This window comes from Pimephales promelas, chromosome 13 (assembly GCF_988280905.1).
Source record: "Pimephales promelas chromosome 13, fPimPro1.hap1.1, whole genome shotgun sequence".
NCBI lineage: Eukaryota > Metazoa > Chordata > Actinopteri > Cypriniformes > Leuciscidae > Pimephales > Pimephales promelas.
This window is the reverse complement of record NC_142781.1, coordinates 34,030,405-34,049,119: the sequence shown is the minus strand read 5'-3', so window position 1 is coordinate 34,049,119 and position 18,715 is coordinate 34,030,405. Positions and strand designations below refer to the sequence as shown.

Here is an 18,715-nt window from a genome sequence, read left to right as displayed (position 1 = left end):
TCAACGGCGTTTTATAAACACCCTGAAAAGCGATTATGCGTGTTGATAGCACGGCAAATTCATAGCACGCCATTTTATGAGATCAGTCTGCAATAACGTGTGCTTTACCTAAAGCTAATTGGGAATTAAAACGGTAAAAGTACAAAATGAACTGTTCATGATGATGAATGAATCTTCAATGGCAAAACAAACAGTACATAATAATTCTTATTAAAGCCAAAGTTTGTAATTTTTGTGCCACTAACGTCAAACAGAACTGCAAAAATAGTGATCAATTTAAACTTTTATTATAGTAAACCAAAACTGAAATCACGTAAATGGAAACGTTCTATCATTATCAACTACACATTTTATCTAGTTGCCAAGGCATTTCTCACTTTTGTTTAACCTAAAAAAATAAAAATATCTATACAGACAAACGTAAACTAGATTATTAAAACATTAAAATTAAAATAAAAAATATAAAAATAAACGTATAGCAACTTATAATCAAGCACATTGAACAGTGATCCGAGAAGGTATTTTAATGTACAAAAAGACTCTTTGTCTTTAAATACTAGTAAACATTTCTTTTGAAAATGAACATTGGATTTTAGCAGTGCCCATGCATGCACTGTATAATAAATAGGCTACAACAAGAAAAACAAGAGACTATATCGCTTTAGTTGTATTTAATACAGTCATACCTATACAAGTAACAAGTTCATACAAAATGGTCATTAAAGGCTAAAAAAAACACCAAACATGCAACATGTCTACGAATCTTCCTCATGTCCCTCTATGTGCCATTTCCTGAAGCAATTACGTGACGAAACGAAGCACAATGCCACCTTGCAGTGGGAGCAGTAAATGGGAGTCTTGACTTTACTTCCTTGTACTTTGCACATGGCGCATAATTTCCTCCCATACGAAGCATCTGGACCGAAATACTCCGGATAGCATTGCTCCGTCTGTGCGGGCGAGGGAGGCGACTCTGTGTCTGATGGCGAGTAGATGTTCGATTCGACAGGGCTGGAAGGTACACGTGCCGACTTTCTTTTGGACTCTTTGGATGCAGATGTCCGGGGACCTTTCCCTCGGCCAACACTTGCTAACTCTGACACAAGTGCTTCCCTGAACAATTTATGGGTGAGAGGGGTCTTGATCTTCGCTTTCGCCAAATTTTGGTGGAGGATGAAACTATTGACCACTGCGATGTCGAGAAAATGGAAGAAGAAGGCCTTGTACCAATTTGTGGACTTGTGGAGGACATTATAATACTCTAAAAGGCAATCCGAGAGATCAACACCTCCCATATATTTGCTGTAGTCCTTCACAGCAGAGGGAACAGGGATTGGACGTGGTTTCCACACCCCATCGACACCCTTGGCGTTTCTGGGGACTGTATCCTCCGAGAAAGCCTTGTGAATTGTTGAACACATGAGGACTTCTCTCATGTCCATCCATTTGACAAACAGAAGAGGACCTTGTCGACACCAGCGGATGGATCCTCTTTCAGATCTTTCGCTTAGGTCGTTGGTCTCCGGTAAACTGGAGGTTTGACGCAAAGTGCCACAAGCGAGAATACTGTTCTGCAACAAATCCAAGACAAGAGTCGGGGTGGTGTAGAAACTGTCTGTGTATAACCTATAACCTTTGCCGAGGTCTTTGTGATCGAGGAGTCTCATTACCGAATCGTACCCGACACCTTTACTAGATGACGTAGACGTCTTTCCTTCATACACGAAGAAATTCCAGGTGTACCCGCACAACGAATCGGCTAGAATGAAGAGTTTGTAACCCCATTTAGTTGTTTTGTCATTCATACGTCGCTTTAGTCCTAGCCTTGCTTTGGTAGCGACAATTCTCTCATCCACCGAAATCTCTCTGTTGGGGTGAAAGTGTTTCTTACACGCTGAAAGAAGGTCTGTATAAAGGGGCTTGATTTTAAACAGTCTGTCATAACCTGGGGTGCCTTTCTTTTTGTTGTTCTCCTCATCTTCCTGAAGATCACAAAGGTGAAGATTCAAGGAGATGGCTTGAAACCTTGCTTGGGGCATGACGGATTGTGGGTAGGGGAAATTGTACATTTGCTTTTGAGCCCAGTAGTCCGCAAAAGACTTCAGTTTCACTAGACCCATGTAGACTACTAACGCCAAATATGAGTAAAACTCGGCTATGGTTAGAGGTACCCAGGTGGTACTTTCTAGCTTCTTTCCAGCTTGTTCCCTCTTTTCGGCATTGCTATTGGTGTTTTTGACGATTGTCTTGATGGTAGATCTGGTGAAAAACAATTGGAACAACTGTAAGGGTGTGTACGTTGAGTCCGTCATGAGCTGCGGACCTGGAGGACGCTTAGGGGAGAAATCCGGTAGTACCGGTTCCTCATCCTCATCGTTGATGTCAAGCCACTTATCTGGCTCACTGTAATTTTCTATTTGACTTGGTGAAGAAGTTGCAGCAGGCTTTAATCTCTCTGAAGAAGTCGGTTGAGGGATAACTTCAGAGGTAGATGCGGGATCTGGATTGGGTTTGGAGTTGGTGGAGAACGCGGGCTCCAAACTTGACGTTAGGGTGGGATCAGAGATGGCTTTGGGAGTCGAATCAGCAGCCGGTGTAGAGGTAGGTTCAGGTGTGAGGGTGGGTTTTAAAGGATGCTTACGAGGCCGGCCTCTCCGTCGCGGTAAGGTTGGTAATGGACAAGGGATTGGTGTGGCTTCAAGAGTGGAATTATTAAGGGTTGTGGAAGTGGCTTCAGGGGCAGGTTTAATGGTGGGTTCAGTGGTGGCTGTGGCTTCAGGAGATGATTCGGGAGGGGAAACAGTGAGTTTGCCTCGTGGTGAGGTAGGTGTAGGGGATTCGCATCTCCGTTGTGATTGAGCAGGTGAACTTTCCAGTAGAAGGTTCCAATCCTCCTCAGAATCAACACTGTTAACACAAAACAAATCCATGACATGTGCATGGACCCACACACTTGTTACAACACTGTAAAGCTGGACATATAATACAGGGCTCGACATTACGCTTGTCTGCTTGTACCGACTGAAAAATTAGCTTGATTAAAACTTCCTTTTCAGAGAATACATCATTATGTTTCATTTCAATGTTCATTGAAATTTCAAAATAAAAGTCCCTCGCTCTGAGTGTTTTGATGCCCACATTTTCTTGTTCAAGAAATCTCGTACAGATGTGTCCAAGTAAACATTTGGATTAAATGTTATTTGGCAAATATTAAACAAAGATTTTATCTGCTGTAAAAGTGTAACAACATCAGGCCGTTGGCGCCCTCTGCAGGCACTTTTTTAGATACATAATGTAAATAAAATGATCTTATATATTATGCATTCTAACAGTTGTTCTTCTATTATTTTTCTATATTTGTCAATATTATCACGACTGCAACAGTTACACTGATTTCATAGTTGAATAAACAAGTAAATATTAAGTCACTTGCATTTTAGAATGAAAAGTTTTTAACAAAGACGACAGCAGAACTATTGCGCATTCTCAACGCAACAGCGGAGATTTGTTACTGAATGATTCAGCCTTTTGAATGAATCGGTTGAATGAATGACTCACTTATTAAATGACCTACTGGGTTAGTTTCATGTTTAAAAGTATCATTTCAACATTTCTTACAAAAATGTTAGCTCATAACATTATTTATTGCCGTTGTAATTTTGCAGTTTAAATACGCCCAATAGCGTCTTATTATCACCTTATCATTTAATTCATTGATTAAGACCTTAAAACGAAAGATGACACACACGCACACCCTGGGGTTAAATATAAAAAAACAGCAGATTTAAGTATGTAAAAGCTGAAATAACACTGATGAGAATATTGATTCAATATAAATTAATAAAAATGAATAAAAAACACTACTTTACAAGCACTTAATGTTGAGCCCTGTGAAATAATAGTGCACTTTTTTTAAATGGAAGTTTATTAAAAAAATATATAAAAATAAAAATGTTAAAATAAATTTGCATGTTTGTTGATTCATCAAGCTTTTATGGCTCAAAGGAGAGAATATGAAGCTCATACTTAAAAGGGAACAACACACACTGAGGCTTAGTAAGATGATATGTTAAGTTTTATGATCAAATCTCTGTAGTTTTTATTGTGGTGGGCAAAACATTTAATGCAATCATGCAAGGACAAAAAACATATCTTGAAACCTTTTGTTCAGCGTTACATTCTGCTGAACCCCCAGAAGTATGCCCTCCAGGTTTTGAAAAGAGTAAGTAAATCATAATTACATAAAATTACAAAAAATGCAAGACTTCCTTACTTACTCTTCCTCCCACAGATCCTCTTCCCTTTCTGAATCACTGATCCCATCGCTGTCGTGAAAGACAACATCATGGTCACTGTTGATGTCGCTGTCGACCCGAGGCCGGATGGGTGCAGGACTAGGGGTGGGTTCATGTTGTGGGATGGGTATAGAGGTCAATGGTTCACCAGTGCTTGTGGGAATGGGTTGAAAGCTGAGTTTAGTGATCATTTGAGAAGTGGTTGCATGATCAGAAGTGGCACTGGGTGCAAGGTCAGTCAGAGGACTAGGGCTAGTCTGTTGTGTCATGGCGGCGGAAGGGAATGTGGATAAGAGTCGATGTCTCTTTGCATTCGGTGCTTCTGAAAACTCAAGGCTTTCTTCCTGTGGAACTGGCCATTCTTCAGGAGCATCCACACTGCAACACAAGTTCGGAAGTAGATTAAAAAAAAAAAAGAATGTTTTTAAAAGAAAAAGCATGCATTTATTTGGTCAAAAATCTTGTGAATTTTTATTAAAATGTTACTTAAAATATTTTAAAATGTAATTTATTCCTGCAACTGTGATGCATTTATGTTCAGGATTCCTTGATGTTCAAAACAACAGGATTTATTTGACATAAATCTTCTGCAACATTATAACTGTCTTTGTTGTCAAGTTAATGCATCCTTGCCGAATAGGATTTAGGGCTGTCACTTTTGTGAAAAAATCCTGTTTGATTTTTGAGACATAAGTGTTCATTGAATTGATTGAACTGAGACATCAGTAAGGTAAGTATGCACAATTAATCTATTTTAAACTGAAATCACATTGTTATAGATTAGCCTTCGTTCACGCGTATCTCTCATGCTGCTACAATTCAACCAGCGCGGGCTCGATTTGGGCATGATATTGCTTGATAACATGGTGTTTACTATAGACCCCGAAAGATATGGAATTCCATCAGCAGCTATTTTGTATTTTTATCATATTGATATATTCTCCGGAGTCGAGATCGCTGGTTTCCCCTCACTAATATTATGTTATGTCAAAATGATCGCAATGTTTATACCCATTTTGCGTTGTTGAATGCTTCAAAATAGTCACATTGTTGCAATATTAGGCAATGCATTGTAAGAACAATTTAAGTAAAAAAATCACAATGATTACTTTCATTAATTTCAGTAGGCCCGATGTATGATTGCAAATTTTATTATTGTTCGGATGTCAAGAGGATCAAGGCGATCTGTGTGAAAGAGACGTCCAAAAAAGGTGAGCATAAAGTGTACAATATTTTCATTTACTGTGAACATAAACAATTGCAAACTTTAACTACAGGTCTTACAACTGAAGATCACTGAACATTCTGTTGCAACAAAAACAGAAAATGTAAGCATACAGTATTTATCACTTATGAACATGAATCATTATAAATTTAAGATAATAAAATCAATAATTAAATTAATTGCAGACCGAATCTTTTGGGTGCACTGTGTATAATTATTTTATATATATATATATATATATATATATATATATATATATATATATATATATATAAACACACATGCATGTATATATTTAAGAAATATTTCCATGTATATAGATTTATATACAATTTATATTATATATAAATATAAATGTTTTATGTATAAATAATATTTTTTTCTTAAGTATACATGCATGTGTGTGTATTTATATATATATATATATATATATATATATATATACAAAATAAATTATACACAGTGCACCCACATATATTATGTAAACACAAACTTTGTTTTTGGATGTGATTAAGCGTTTGACAGCCCTAATTTATACAAAAATTAATATTATACATAAATATAAATATGTGATATATTAATAACACATTTTTCTTAAATATACATGCATGTGTGTGTATTTATATATACACAAAATAAATTATACACAGTGCACCCACATATATTATGTAAACACAAACTTTGTTTTTGGAAGCGATTAAGCGTTTGACAGCCCTAATTTATACAAAAATTAATATTATACATAAATATAAATATTTGATATATTAATAACACATTTTTCTTAAATATACACATGCATATGTGTGTATTTATATATACAAATTCATTTGCATATACAGTATAAATACACACATATGCATGTGTATATTTTGCACATTGTACATTACACACACATATATTATGTAAACAAAAACTTTGTTTTTGGATGCGATTAATGGTTTCACAGCCCTACTCTCATAGCAGGATATGTCTCTTGAATGTCAAGCACAGACCTCTTGTCATGCTCTGAGCTGTCACTCACTATGGCATATGACTCTGGTTCTCCGTTAGACCACAGAGCGGAGGGCAACACTATGGACTGCTTCTGATGCCAGTATGCTGACTGGATCTGATCTTGGACCTCTTCCAGCACCACAGTTTTCTTGTCTGTTTTTGACTGCATTCTTTTGGCCTTTGCTTTCTCTTCACAAAACAGTGATGCAGAAATTGTGTAGCTGCTGTCTTCATGAAATCCTCTGGATTTCTTATTCGGCGGCCCTCCTGTTGCTTCTCATGTGTGCCAGGTCACCTTAATTTGTTTTCTTTGTGGGGACTCCTTGTGGGGTACCTGTGACTTCATCAGAAAACGCCTTTTCCTCTGTCTCCATCTCGCAAGCTCCCTAACTTTTTCTGCCTCTTGTTTTGATTGTGTTTCTTTCTTTCTTAGTCTTTCTGCTTTTTTCCTTATCCTTTCCTTTTCCTTGAAATGTTCATTATTCCTCTTTTTCTCTCTGAATGTACGTTGTCTTTCAGCATTAGTTTTGGCCATTGTGCTGTAGGATGAGATATATAAGTATATTATAAATACGTTTTATTGATGTTTTTTTGTTTGTTATTGTATTTATTAGTTATTATTCGTTTGTTGTATTAATAATTACTGTTATTCACACTGATAATTTGCAATAATTTGTAATGATTTTTTATTCCATGGCCAGTGTGTTTTATATATCTACATTTATCATTTATACAGTTTTCTCTAAATTAAAATGTACACATAGATATAAAATTACTTACCAATGACAATTACTCCAAATAAAGTAGATTTTGTCCAGAAATCGCAAATCACCACAGAAATAACTGCTCTTCCTGACCACGGAGGGCGTGCGCGGGAAAGAAAGCGAGTCGTCATCACGAAAGGCATGTCTCATATTTCTCTCGCTCGCTTTAGGTTGACATCTGCATGGAATCTCCCTTCATCAAAATGAACAAATCTTTTTTCGAGTCATTTCGTTCATTGAATCAACCAAATCACTCGACAAAAGATTCGTTCATTTTGATGAACGTGTTCGAACAGGAGAGTCACGAACGCGCATCACAGAACAGAGCAAGGCGAGTGTTTGAGCTTATAAAACTTAAATTTGTTATTTATTTATTAAATGAGCGATCGTTTCGCTTGATAAGACCCTTATTCATCGTCTGAATTGTTTAAAGCCCGTTGAAGCTGCACTGAAACTCTCATTTGGACCTTGAACCGTTTGGACCCCATTAAAGTCCATTATATGGAGAAAAATCCTGGAATGTTTTCATCAAAAACCTTAATTGCTTTCGGCTGAAGAAAGAAAGACATGGACATCTTGGATGACATGGGGGTGAGTAAATTATCAGCAAAAGTTTTTTTGTTTTTTTTAAAAGTGAACTACTTCTTTAAATTTATTGAGGTAACAGACATTTACTGAGTAGCCTTTTCAGGACAAATACCGCAAATAAAATAAATAAATAAAATGATGCAACATAACAACAAAATATGGTAATGAGATTTAAACTGTGCATTAAAATAAATCAGATTAGTTTATATAAGTTTAAATAAAGTCACACTCTGTCTCTCTCTAGCCCAGTGTCGCTCACGGAGTTCGCTTCGCTTTTTTCCAGTCCGGCGCCTCGTAGACCGACAAGGTGTGTGTGTGAGAGAGAGACGGAGGAAGAGCAGGGAAAGAATACGCTGCGTGTTTTAAATAGTGTTAAAAAATGAATGAAACGCAATATGTTGCGGCCAGAGTTGATTTTGTGCCCGCGAATTAGTCAATGTGTGGGAAACACCTAAAGGATTAGTTCACTTTTCAAAAAACTTTTGCTGATAATTTCCTCACCCCCATGTCATCCAAGATGTCCATGTCTTTCTTTCTTCAGTCGAAAAGAAATTAAGGTTTTTGATGAAAACATTCCAGGATTTTCTCCATATAATGGACTTCAATGGGAACCAAACGGTTCAAGGTCAAAAAGAAACTTTAAGTACAAACTGCAAACTTGTTCAAAGGGCTTTAAACGATTCCAGACGATGAATAAGGGTCTTATCAAGCGAAACGATCACTTGTTTTATAAATAATTAACAAAGTTTAAGTTTTATAAGCTCAAACGCTCGCCTTGCTCTGTTCTGTAATGCATTCCTGTTCGAACTCGTTCATCAAAATGAACAAATCTTTTCCCGAGTCATTTGGTTTATTCGGCGAAAGAAACGAACGAATTGATTCGGAAAAAGATTTGTTCATTTTGTTGAACGAGTTCGAACAGGAGAGTCACGAACGTGCACCACAGGCGAGCGTTTGATCTTATAAAACTTAAACTTTGTTATTTAAAAAAAAAATTAGCAATCGTTTCGCTTGATAAGACCCTTATTTATTGTCTGGAATCGTTTAAAGCCGTTTGAACAAGTTTGCAGTTTGTACTGAAAGTTTCTTTTGGAACTTGAACTGTCTGGTTCCCATTGAAGTCCATTATATGGAGAAAAATCCTGGAACGTTTTCATTAAAAACCTTAATTTCTTTTCGACTGAAGAAAGAAAGACATGGACATCTTGGATGACATGGGGGTGAGTAAATTATCAGCAAAAGTTTTTGGAAAAGTGAACTAATCCTTTAACTTTTTTGCCAACGAAAGCAGAGCCGAAGAGCCGCTTCGCCAGGCTTTCATTGTTTTGATTTCGTCATTGGAGCTGAAATGACGGGGTGTCGCCCAGATTTGCTTCCCCCGGTCTATATTTTCACCAGACATGCGTTCTTCTCCCACACAAAAACAGAGCTTCAAATATGTCAAATTCCAGGAAATTCCGAGTTAACACTAGATTCCGTGTTAATTTGACAATTCGCGGAAATCATATTGCATAATACACATTGTCCCTATGTCCGATACGCATTGTTGCATTTTTGTATTGCGATATTGTGGCAGGATATATTGTTACACCCTTTTAGTCCCATTACACCTGTAAATCAAAAGAATGTTTACTCACTTCTCTTCCTTCACCGTCTTGATGTCGTTGGCGTCCCCATCCAACCGCAGCCCCGTTGATGTGGGTGTACAGACGAGTGTGGCTATCGGTGTCGGATTCGAAGCGGATGAGGAGTTCGGGCTGAGATTAAAAGTGGATGTGGCATTGGGGATGAGTATGGGCGTAGAATTAGGGCTCAGTTTAATAGGAGTGAAATTAGAGCCCAGTGTAAACGTGGATGTAGAATTAGGGCCGAATTGAATGCCGGATGCAGAATTAGGGATCAGTGTGGCAAACGGTGGGGGTTTGGGGACTATCGTGGCAAACGAAGAGGGATTAGAAAAGAGTTTGATTTTAGATTTGTCTTTAGGGGGTCGGCCTCTCCGTCGAGGTAAAGAGAAAGCTGGTTTAGGTTTAGGTGTAATGTCCATCACTGGTGCCGTCGGGGAAGGCCTCAAAGCATTTTTAGGTGGTCGTCCTCTTCGTCGTGGTAAGGATGGCGAAGGCGAGGAGGATGCGCTCCTCTTTAGTTTTGAACGTATGAGAGGCTCCCATTCTTCAGAGGAACCAATACTGTAACATATAATAAATACAATTAATATAGTGATTACCAATTAATTATAATAGTTATATCACATTAAAAAGGTTCATTGTACTTCAGGCAACAGAAAACATAAAACCAAGGGAACAAATCGGCTCAAAACGAAAACGCTAGCAAGACTTTTCTTTTTTTTTTTGAATGAATCAGTCCGTTTGAATGAATCAGCTGAATGAATGATTCAATGACTCACACAATAAGAAAGTCAAATGCTTTGTTTCTGAAACGATTAGGAGTTTGAATGAATCAATCACTGAAGCATTACAACAGTAACATTTATTGTTTGTTATTTTTATTTAATAGTAGTACAATTACAAATAATAATAATAATTATTATTATTACTTTATAGTCATATTGAGAGATAAATTACAAAAACAAATTATGCTGCCCTACAGCAAAACCTTTTAAAATCACAATCACAATTTTTATCAGAAAAAAATCAATTTTATTTTTGCCATAATATGGCAATATTTTGAGTCTAGTCCAAAAAAACAAACAAACTCTTTTATAAGAAGAATATTGAAGAAAAGGGTCAAAGATTGTTAACAAGAGCATCTTTTCCCATTGACTGCCATTCAAAACCAGATGTGTATTTTTTGCATGCACAGCTCCCACTGCAGATTGCTATTTTTGTTGCATAGCAACAATGTTTTCCCAATGTCAGATCCATCTTAAAGACTGTAATAATGGAGAAACTGACTGCTTGCACCATGTATTATAGACCTTTTTGGGCACACATAATCATTATGTTTTTTCCCATCTATAAGAATATATCTGAAAATTACAGTTTATATATCGACATATTTCCTATTGGAACAAGAATTTGGGGTGGGACACATCGATGGGCAAATCCCTTATGTAGCTTTTATTTTATGTCAGCCATGAACAACTATTTTCAATATTTAGAGGACTGGGCATTCTTATTGAAGAGAGAATTTTATTAAACAAAAAAATATGGATATGCCCCTGAATGCAAGATCACTTTATTTTGATTTTGGCTATTTTCCCAGATGAAAAAGACAATCAATTAATGTATACCGTTAATTTCATGTACCTCAGGCAAGTCATGTCCGACTCCACAGCATGTTAGTTCACTAGAGAAATGAACTCCTGAGGGGAGCATTTCACTAAATATATGCATTATAGTAGCTTATATATTCGTTATATTAACTTTACCTGTTAGTAATGTCTTAATTATTTAATATATGTTTCAATAAATGTGTCATGAAAACAAGTTATGATAACACTGTGTATATTGTTATATTTCAAAAAATAAATTGGAGTAGAAAAATAATGTTCTAATTAAATTTAGGCAAGTTAATACAAAACCTGGCTTGTGTGCAAATTACGTTTTTTCATTTGAGTTTTGATTGTAATATTTAAAAATAAAAAGCTTATAATTTGAATATTTTGGGCTCTGTTCATTTGTAACCTTTAATATTACAGTAATGTGCACCATTAGCAGAGAGAGATTTTTTATTTATTTATTCTTAAGACATTTTAAATAATAATTAAAATCATTTAAAGAGAAAGAAAATCTGTTCGATAAACAACTGTTTAAAAAAAAATAAGAAAAAAGTTAGCAAGTTTTGTTTAATTTTCTCCCCTGCTGTAACGTTACCGTTACGCCATATGTAACGTTAGTGTTAGTGAACACTATTCTTTACACTATGATTAAATACTTCGGTGTCTTTCAAGCACTGTTTTTTTTTTCTATCTAGCTTAATGCATTATTTAGTAAGCAATAAAACACATTGTCTACCCTAGAACAGGTAAAAATAAAAATAAATAAAACACTACACGTGACGTATTACTTACTCTTCTTCGCGCGGTTCCTCCTCCGCTGCCGAATCGTCGAGCTCATCGCTGTCTGACAGAGGCTTGTATCCAACTTCAGTATCGCAATCCTCTATTACACACTCGATATCATAAAACATTTGCCTTTTCGCTCCAACATCCTCCGGCGATGCCATTTCGAGCAAGAAAAAAGGCGGAGGAATCTAGGCAGTGCCTCAGTGCCTCCTCGGACCGGGTTCAGTTGCTGCAGAACACGCGCGCAAACTCTGTGAGGTTTCTGCACACGCCCCGCCCCCAACCAACTGCGTAGCGATCCGATTGGACCACAATCGTGAGTGACGTGCCTACGAAAGGCTGAGATCATCATATATGCGACGTGAAAAAAAAGGCAGACCCTATTATTGATTATTCTAAGAAAAAGAACCAAAACCAAATCTTTATATTTTTCCATGTAACGTTTTTATTATTTTAGTGCAGTTTTGTTTAGTGTAATTATGCTGTTTTGACTCTTGCTTTTGCCTTGACTTGGTGGCTGTGTCATAATGGTCACAATAAAACTATTATAAAAAAACAACAACAACAAATGAATTAAACATTAAGATAAATAAAGTATGCCCTTTTTAGTATGCATTTTTATAATAGTGCATATAAATTAAATTGATTAAATAAAAGTGATTTGATTATATGTAGCTTTTTTAAAATATATACAGTACATTAGACTATATTTCATATTTTGCTGGGTGTGTGATTTGTAAATTGCACAGTGTTATTGCATATTGTCAATTAGCTACTTATTATTACTTGACTGACCTTTCTAGTTTGCTTTTTTTATTCAAATCACAGGTCATTCGGAAAACCAACTTGATAAAACAAGTAACCCTTGCTCAGTCAGTCTTACCCTGGGCTGCAGACACAGCAGACAGATCTTTCCAGAGTTGACAACCTGTCTGACTGAATCCGTGTGTGTGCCGTACAGGTTCTGTTCGAACTCGCCCGACTCGATGAATTTCCCAGCAGCCAGTTCACATTCAAAGCTCTGTCGTGACACAAAGTTGTACTCTCTTCCGTTGAGCTCATGCGTGCGGGGGTTTCGTGTGGTGTCTGTAACGTGTGCATAATCACATATAAGATACACAGTAAACTCTGCGTAAACTTCAAAAACACGAATCTGTGAAGACGCTGACGGCGTGCACATGCATATTACGTGTGGTTGTAGAAAAGCACACACTGTAAAAAATATTTTCAAGATTTGTTATCACAGCATATTTTCTTTCGTCAAATCAACTTTATAATAATTTATTTAGTTGAGATAACTTATTATTTTGAGTTTCTGATGGTTAAATTAATCTACTTCATTGTATTAACTCACTTTTTCCAGTTCAATCAACTTAAAATTTTAAGGCAACCCAGGTTACTTACTTTTTTAAGTTAAACCAACAATATTTTTTTACAGTGTAGTAATCACAACATTTTTTTCTTTTGTCAAATCAACTTAAATAATTTATTTAGTTCAGATAACATATAATTTTGAGTTTCGCTCCTTCATTGTATTAACTCACTTTTTCCAGTTCAATCAACTTAAAATTTTAAGGCAACCAGGTTACTTACTTTTTTAAGTTAAACCATCAATATTTTTTTACAGTGCAGTCTTACGTGGAACAGCACCGGTGAACCGGTCCGGCTCTAAGGACAACAGTCTCTGTCTCAGTTCATCATGTCCGCTGTTCGGTGGACCAACCAGTGCGACGGGACGCTTGCGTTCGGGCGGCTGATGGTACAGTGACACCTCCTCATAGGTCAGGATTTCCTCACTGCAATGCTCTGAACAATGACAAATGTTTTTTGCAAATTATAGATGTCATTAGTCTATTAAAATCAGCTCAAGATTAAGCTATGACTCTCCCTCATGTCGTCCCAAGCCCGTCAGACCTCCGTTCATCTCAACACAGTTTAAGAAATTTTAAAATTTAGTCCGAGACCTTTTTTTTGTATCCCTCAAAGTAGTCATGTGACATCAGTGGGTTAGTTACAATGTTTTGAAGCATCGGAAATACATTTTGGTCCAAAAATAACAAAAACTCTTACTGTACGTCAGCAGCGTCACTGAACGTGGATCCACAACACAACCGGAAGAGAAAACAATGCTGAATAAAGTCGTAGTTTTTGTTATTTTTGGACCAAAATGTATTTCCGATGCTGTAACTAACCCACTGATGTCACATGACTACTTTGATGATGTCTTTATGTCCTTTCTGGACATACCGTACACACATTTCCAATGGAGGGACAGAAAGCTCTCGGACTAAATCTAAAATAACTCAAACTGTGTTGAGATGAATGGAGGTCTGACGGGCCTGGGACGAGTCATTAATGACATCATTTTCATTTTTGGGTGAACTAACCCTTTAAAACCGACATTCCCAAACAATGAAGGTCCACAACATGAGACAAAGGGTAAATGCTGGATACCAAAAGCTGAAGGTAAATGTTCCTTGTCTTTTTAATGCAAATTGCAACCAGGGCATGAGAACTGCTCTCATTGTTATTTCATTTGGCCCATCTTTAGTGTGGAGAAGCATGCAAGAAATCACAAAAGAAGAAACCTCCAGCTGTGAACAGCCGTCAATTAACCAACAAGCTTCGTCTGTGTTTAATCGTTCACAGCACGTACCCATCAGACTCATCAAATGTACAGTTTCTGCCAAGTTAAACGGGTGGGGAAGATGCCCTATAGCTACTAAAGTTGCACCCAAACTGTAAATAGGGACTTGATGTTGGGCAATCATTCATAAGCAATCAAAAAAGCACTGAAAAAGAATGGATTTAGTTAAAAACAATTGTCACTTTGAAATTGCTCGTAAATTTCACACATAATGACAAAGAAATGGCAAGTAACACACATTCACGTGTTTTTTCAACAGTGCAAGCAGGAACAATCAGTTCAATCAAGAATTCAAAGATCATACTCACCAATATTCTTATTAGGGTTATACAATGGTTTCTTTCGTTGCTTTTTGCTTTTCTTAGCAAACCAAAGTTTCCCTAAAGAAAGAATAACTCTTATCATTGACGAACTTTCCACATCGGTTTCAACAGCAACGTTGAAGGATTTGTGAACTCAAAGAAGCATGTACTGTATGTTTATGAGTAGAAATACGTTTTAACAGGGATTTCTGGAAGGGAAACATTGTCCAGCTCACCTTTATCCTCCTGATTCCTGTCTGTGATGGTTTTCTTCATGGCTTCTCTGTGCTGCTGGAAGCTCTTCCCTTGAGAGAACACAACATGCAACACACATAGTCATTCGTTAGAAGACTATGAAAATAACTCCAAACAATCATACGAACTTAAAACTAAAACCGGGAAATAGTTAACCATATCTAATAAATATTTCAAAATTCGTTTACAATTTTGTAATTATAAATGAATTATATTTTTTGTTTTAGTTATTTATATTTTAATAAAATAAAATATATTTTTATTTTAAAAATATTATTATTATTTTTTTTATTTAATTAAAATTTTAATTAAAATGAAAATTTAATTTTAGGGGTGTGGGGGGGGGGTGGACTCGATCTGAATCCGATCTGTATGTAATCTTGGACATTTTCTCAGCTTTTTGTTTAAAATGTTGCTTTGTGTTGATAAAAAAAGAATGCAAACTAGAATATTTTATTTTAGTTATTTATATTTTAATAAAATAAAATATATTTTTATTTTAAATTTAATTAAAATTTTAATTAAAATGAAAATTTTATTTTAGGGGTGGTGGGGGGTGGACTCAATCTGAATCTGATCTGTGTTGATAAAAACTTTTTGTTTAAAATGTTGCTTTGTGTTGATAAAAAAAGAATGCAAGCTAGAATATTTTATTTTGGTTATTTATATTTTTATAAAATAAAATATATTTTTATTTTAAAAATATAAAAAAAATTAAAATGTAATTAAAATTTTAATTAAAATGAAAATTTAATTTTAGGGGTGGTGGGGGGTGGACTCAATCTGAATCCGACCTGTATGTAATCTTGGACATTTTCTCAGCTTTTTGTTTAAAATGTTGCTTTGTGTTGATAAAAAAAGAATGCAAGATAGAATATGTTTTAATAAAGCAGAAGCTTTGCTTTGTATATATATATATATATATTTTTTTTTTAAATTACAAAAGCACATATAAATTAAAAATCTAAAACCTAATTCAAATATTAGTGAATACATAAATAATAATAAAATAATCCTGAAATCAATACATCAGAGTTTAAACTTAATGACTAATTTATAAGCGCAAAATCACTGCAAATATATGATATATATGATTTTTTTTTCAATGGATTACTTTATTATTTGTAATATCCCATAACTCCGTCCAGGCGCTCTACTACTCGTCCTAAGCAGACACTGACCAGGAATGAGTCCAGCGAGGGGCTTCTGGTCCTCATGTCCTTCCCTGTACGCCTGCCACCAGTTGGGGTCGTCCTGGTTAGTGACGTGGAGGATGTCTCCCTTTTGGAAGGACAGGCCGAGCTCTCTGCACGGCACGTATCGGTCCTCAGATGGGTCATAGCTGAAGTTTGCTTTCACATGCATCTGTAAAGAAATAATCCTTTAGGTGAGTGTATACTTCATGTATAAGGCAATCCCAGAATGCATTGTAGCAAGAAGGGTTTCAAACAGAGTCAAAGACAAAAATCCCAGAAGGCCCCTAGAAAAGGCAGCACACACTCAAAAGAAAGAATGAAGATAAAGAAACGATGAAGTCGTACCACAGCCGGTCTGTGAGGAGCGAGTTTGTTTTGAGAGTTTGGGATGAGCAGAAATGTGAGGGAGCCATGCATGCTGGACTAGAGACAAAGAAAAAGAAAAACATATTAGAATGATTTCTGAAGGATCATGTGACACTCAAGACATGAGCAATGATGATTTTACAATACATTCACATAGAAAACAGCTATTTTTAAATTGTAAGATTTTTGGTGAGCACAAGAGACTTCCTTCAAACACATTAAACAATTTTTACTGACCCCAAAACAATTGAATGGTAGTCAATATCAGCAAAGTATTATGGTTAAAGACTATGAGGAGTTTCAAAGAGTTTAGGACCTCCTAGATCTCACCAGTATGTTGTGAACATCATTAACACTTTTCCCACGAACTGAAACACCGTTGATCTCTAAGATTTCATCTCCTTCATTGAGGAGGTTGCTTTTCTCTGCTGTTCCTCCACTCACCACCCGGCTGATGATGACGCAGTCATGTTCATTACGAACCGTCACACCCTAAACATACAGAAACACAATCAAATGTCTAAATACAATCAATGTAACAGAATTCAAACGTACGGTTTGAATATTGCATTTAAATGTATAGTTTAAAATCAGAGTAAAAAACTAGTATGCAAATATATATAGTATATAATAAATATATAAAAATATACAAACACACACACATTCATTGTTGCCCTTATAGACTATAAATGTCACTGAATGTAGATGAATGTCTCTTACCAGAGGCATGTCACGAGTTTTCTCCAGGGAAACTAGTTTGGTGGTCTTTAGATCCTGGTCCACATCTTCAATAGTTTCAACATCCGATTCCTGCTCGGCTATACAGTCGTGAGCTTCCATCAGGGCCTGAGGAAAAACCATGAACATCAACACTGGTGAATGGAGATGTGGGCCTCGACCCTTTTGACTTGAGCCAGTAAGGAAAAATCCTTAGTAGATGCATAGCAATACTTTAGCAACCACCCTGAACACTCCTGCAATTGAATATTAAAAAAAACTCCCTTCAGCACTTTAGTAACTGCATAGTCACACCTTAGCAACCACCTACCAACTCCACAGAAAACACCCTTGCAACAGTCTGGCAACATAAGTTCAACCACCCAGAACATTAAAGAAACAGCATAGCAACATTTGAAAACACTTGGAGCACCTTAAGAACTGCATAGCAACACCCTAAAAAACCTAGCAACTCCATAGTAATCACTGAAACCCCATAGCAACTACCTAGCAACAGCCTAACAACACTTTTACAAATATCCAGAACACAATTGCAACAACATATCATAATTTTAAAACACTTGGAGCATCTTAAGAACTTCATAGCAACACCCTAGCAACCACCTACCTACAACCTAGTCAGCACAGAAAACCTTATAACAGCTATTTAGCAACAGCCAAGCAACACCCTTGCAACCACCCAGAACACTATACCAACCACATTGCAACATGCTAAGAAACACCTTAGTAACTGCATAGCAACACCCTAGAAACCACCAAACTACTCCCCAGTAAGCACAGAAAACACTGTATATTAGCTGTCTATACTATAACAACATCCTTACAACCACACAGAACACTGTAGCAACTGTATATAAAAACACTCATAAAACCTTCACAACTGCATAGCAACACCCTAGCAACCACATATCAACTCCCCAGTAAGCACAGAAAACACCATATAGCAGCTACCTAGCATTGGCTTAGCAACACCCTTACAACCACCCGGGACACCATAGCAAGCAAGCACACAGAAAAAATTTAAAACACTCAAAAAACCTTCACAACTGCATAGCAACACCCTAGCAACCACATATCAACTCCCCAGTAAGCACAGAAAACACCCTATAGCAGCTCCCTAGCATTGGCTTAGCAACACCCTTACAACCACCCGGGACACCATAGCAAGCACACAGAAACATTTTTTTAAACACTGATAACACCTTTGAAACTGTATAGCAACACCCTAGCAACCACCTATAAACTCCCAGAAAACACCCTATAGCAGCTACCTAGCATTGGCTTAGCAACACCCTTAAAACTACCCAGAACACCATAGC

General features: G+C 36.5%; 2 protein-coding genes across 3 annotated transcripts in view; both read right to left on the bottom strand.

The window, feature by feature from the left end:
* Positions 1–18,715, bottom strand: part of pals1b (protein associated with LIN7 1, MAGUK p55 family member b) — a 101,091-nt gene that overhangs the window by 69,683 nt on the left and 12,693 nt on the right. For both annotated transcript variants that reach the window (XM_089118926.1, XM_089118927.1), the window contains exons 5-12: positions 17,379–17,504; positions 16,989–17,150; positions 16,638–16,715; positions 16,278–16,461; positions 15,078–15,146; positions 14,848–14,919; positions 13,531–13,698; positions 12,776–12,978 (exon numbers count right to left, since the gene is read on the bottom strand). In XM_089118926.1, the coding sequence (XP_088975052.1) occupies positions 12,776–12,978; positions 13,531–13,698; positions 14,848–14,919; positions 15,078–15,146; positions 16,278–16,461; positions 16,638–16,715; positions 16,989–17,150; positions 17,379–17,504 (1,062 nt within the window). The remainder of the gene's footprint in view (positions 1–12,775; positions 12,979–13,530; positions 13,699–14,847; positions 14,920–15,077; positions 15,147–16,277; positions 16,462–16,637; positions 16,716–16,988; positions 17,151–17,378; positions 17,505–18,715) is intronic.
* Positions 266–12,151, bottom strand: LOC120492126 (uncharacterized). The gene is made up of 4 exons (XM_039690274.2): positions 11,899–12,151; positions 9,503–10,054; positions 4,278–4,673; positions 266–2,907 (listed from the first exon to the last, which is right to left on the bottom strand). The coding sequence occupies exons 1-4, from the start codon at positions 12,051–12,053 to the stop codon at positions 756–758; spliced, it is 3,255 nt and encodes a 1,084-aa protein (XP_039546208.2). The 5' UTR covers positions 12,054–12,151; the 3' UTR covers positions 266–755.

Coding starts and splice junctions, on each gene's coding strand:
- LOC120492126 (XM_039690274.2), bottom strand. CDS start 12,053: ATGGCATCGCCGGAGGATGTTGGAGCGAAAAGGCAAATGTTTTATGAT. Junction 10,055..11,898: donor GAGGAACCGCGCGAAGAAGA/GTAAGTAATACG, acceptor TATATGTTACAG/TATTGGTTCCTCTGAAGAAT. Junction 2,908..4,277: donor GAGGATCTGTGGGAGGAAGA/GTAAGTAAGGAA, acceptor TTGTGTTAACAG/TGTTGATTCTGAGGAGGATT.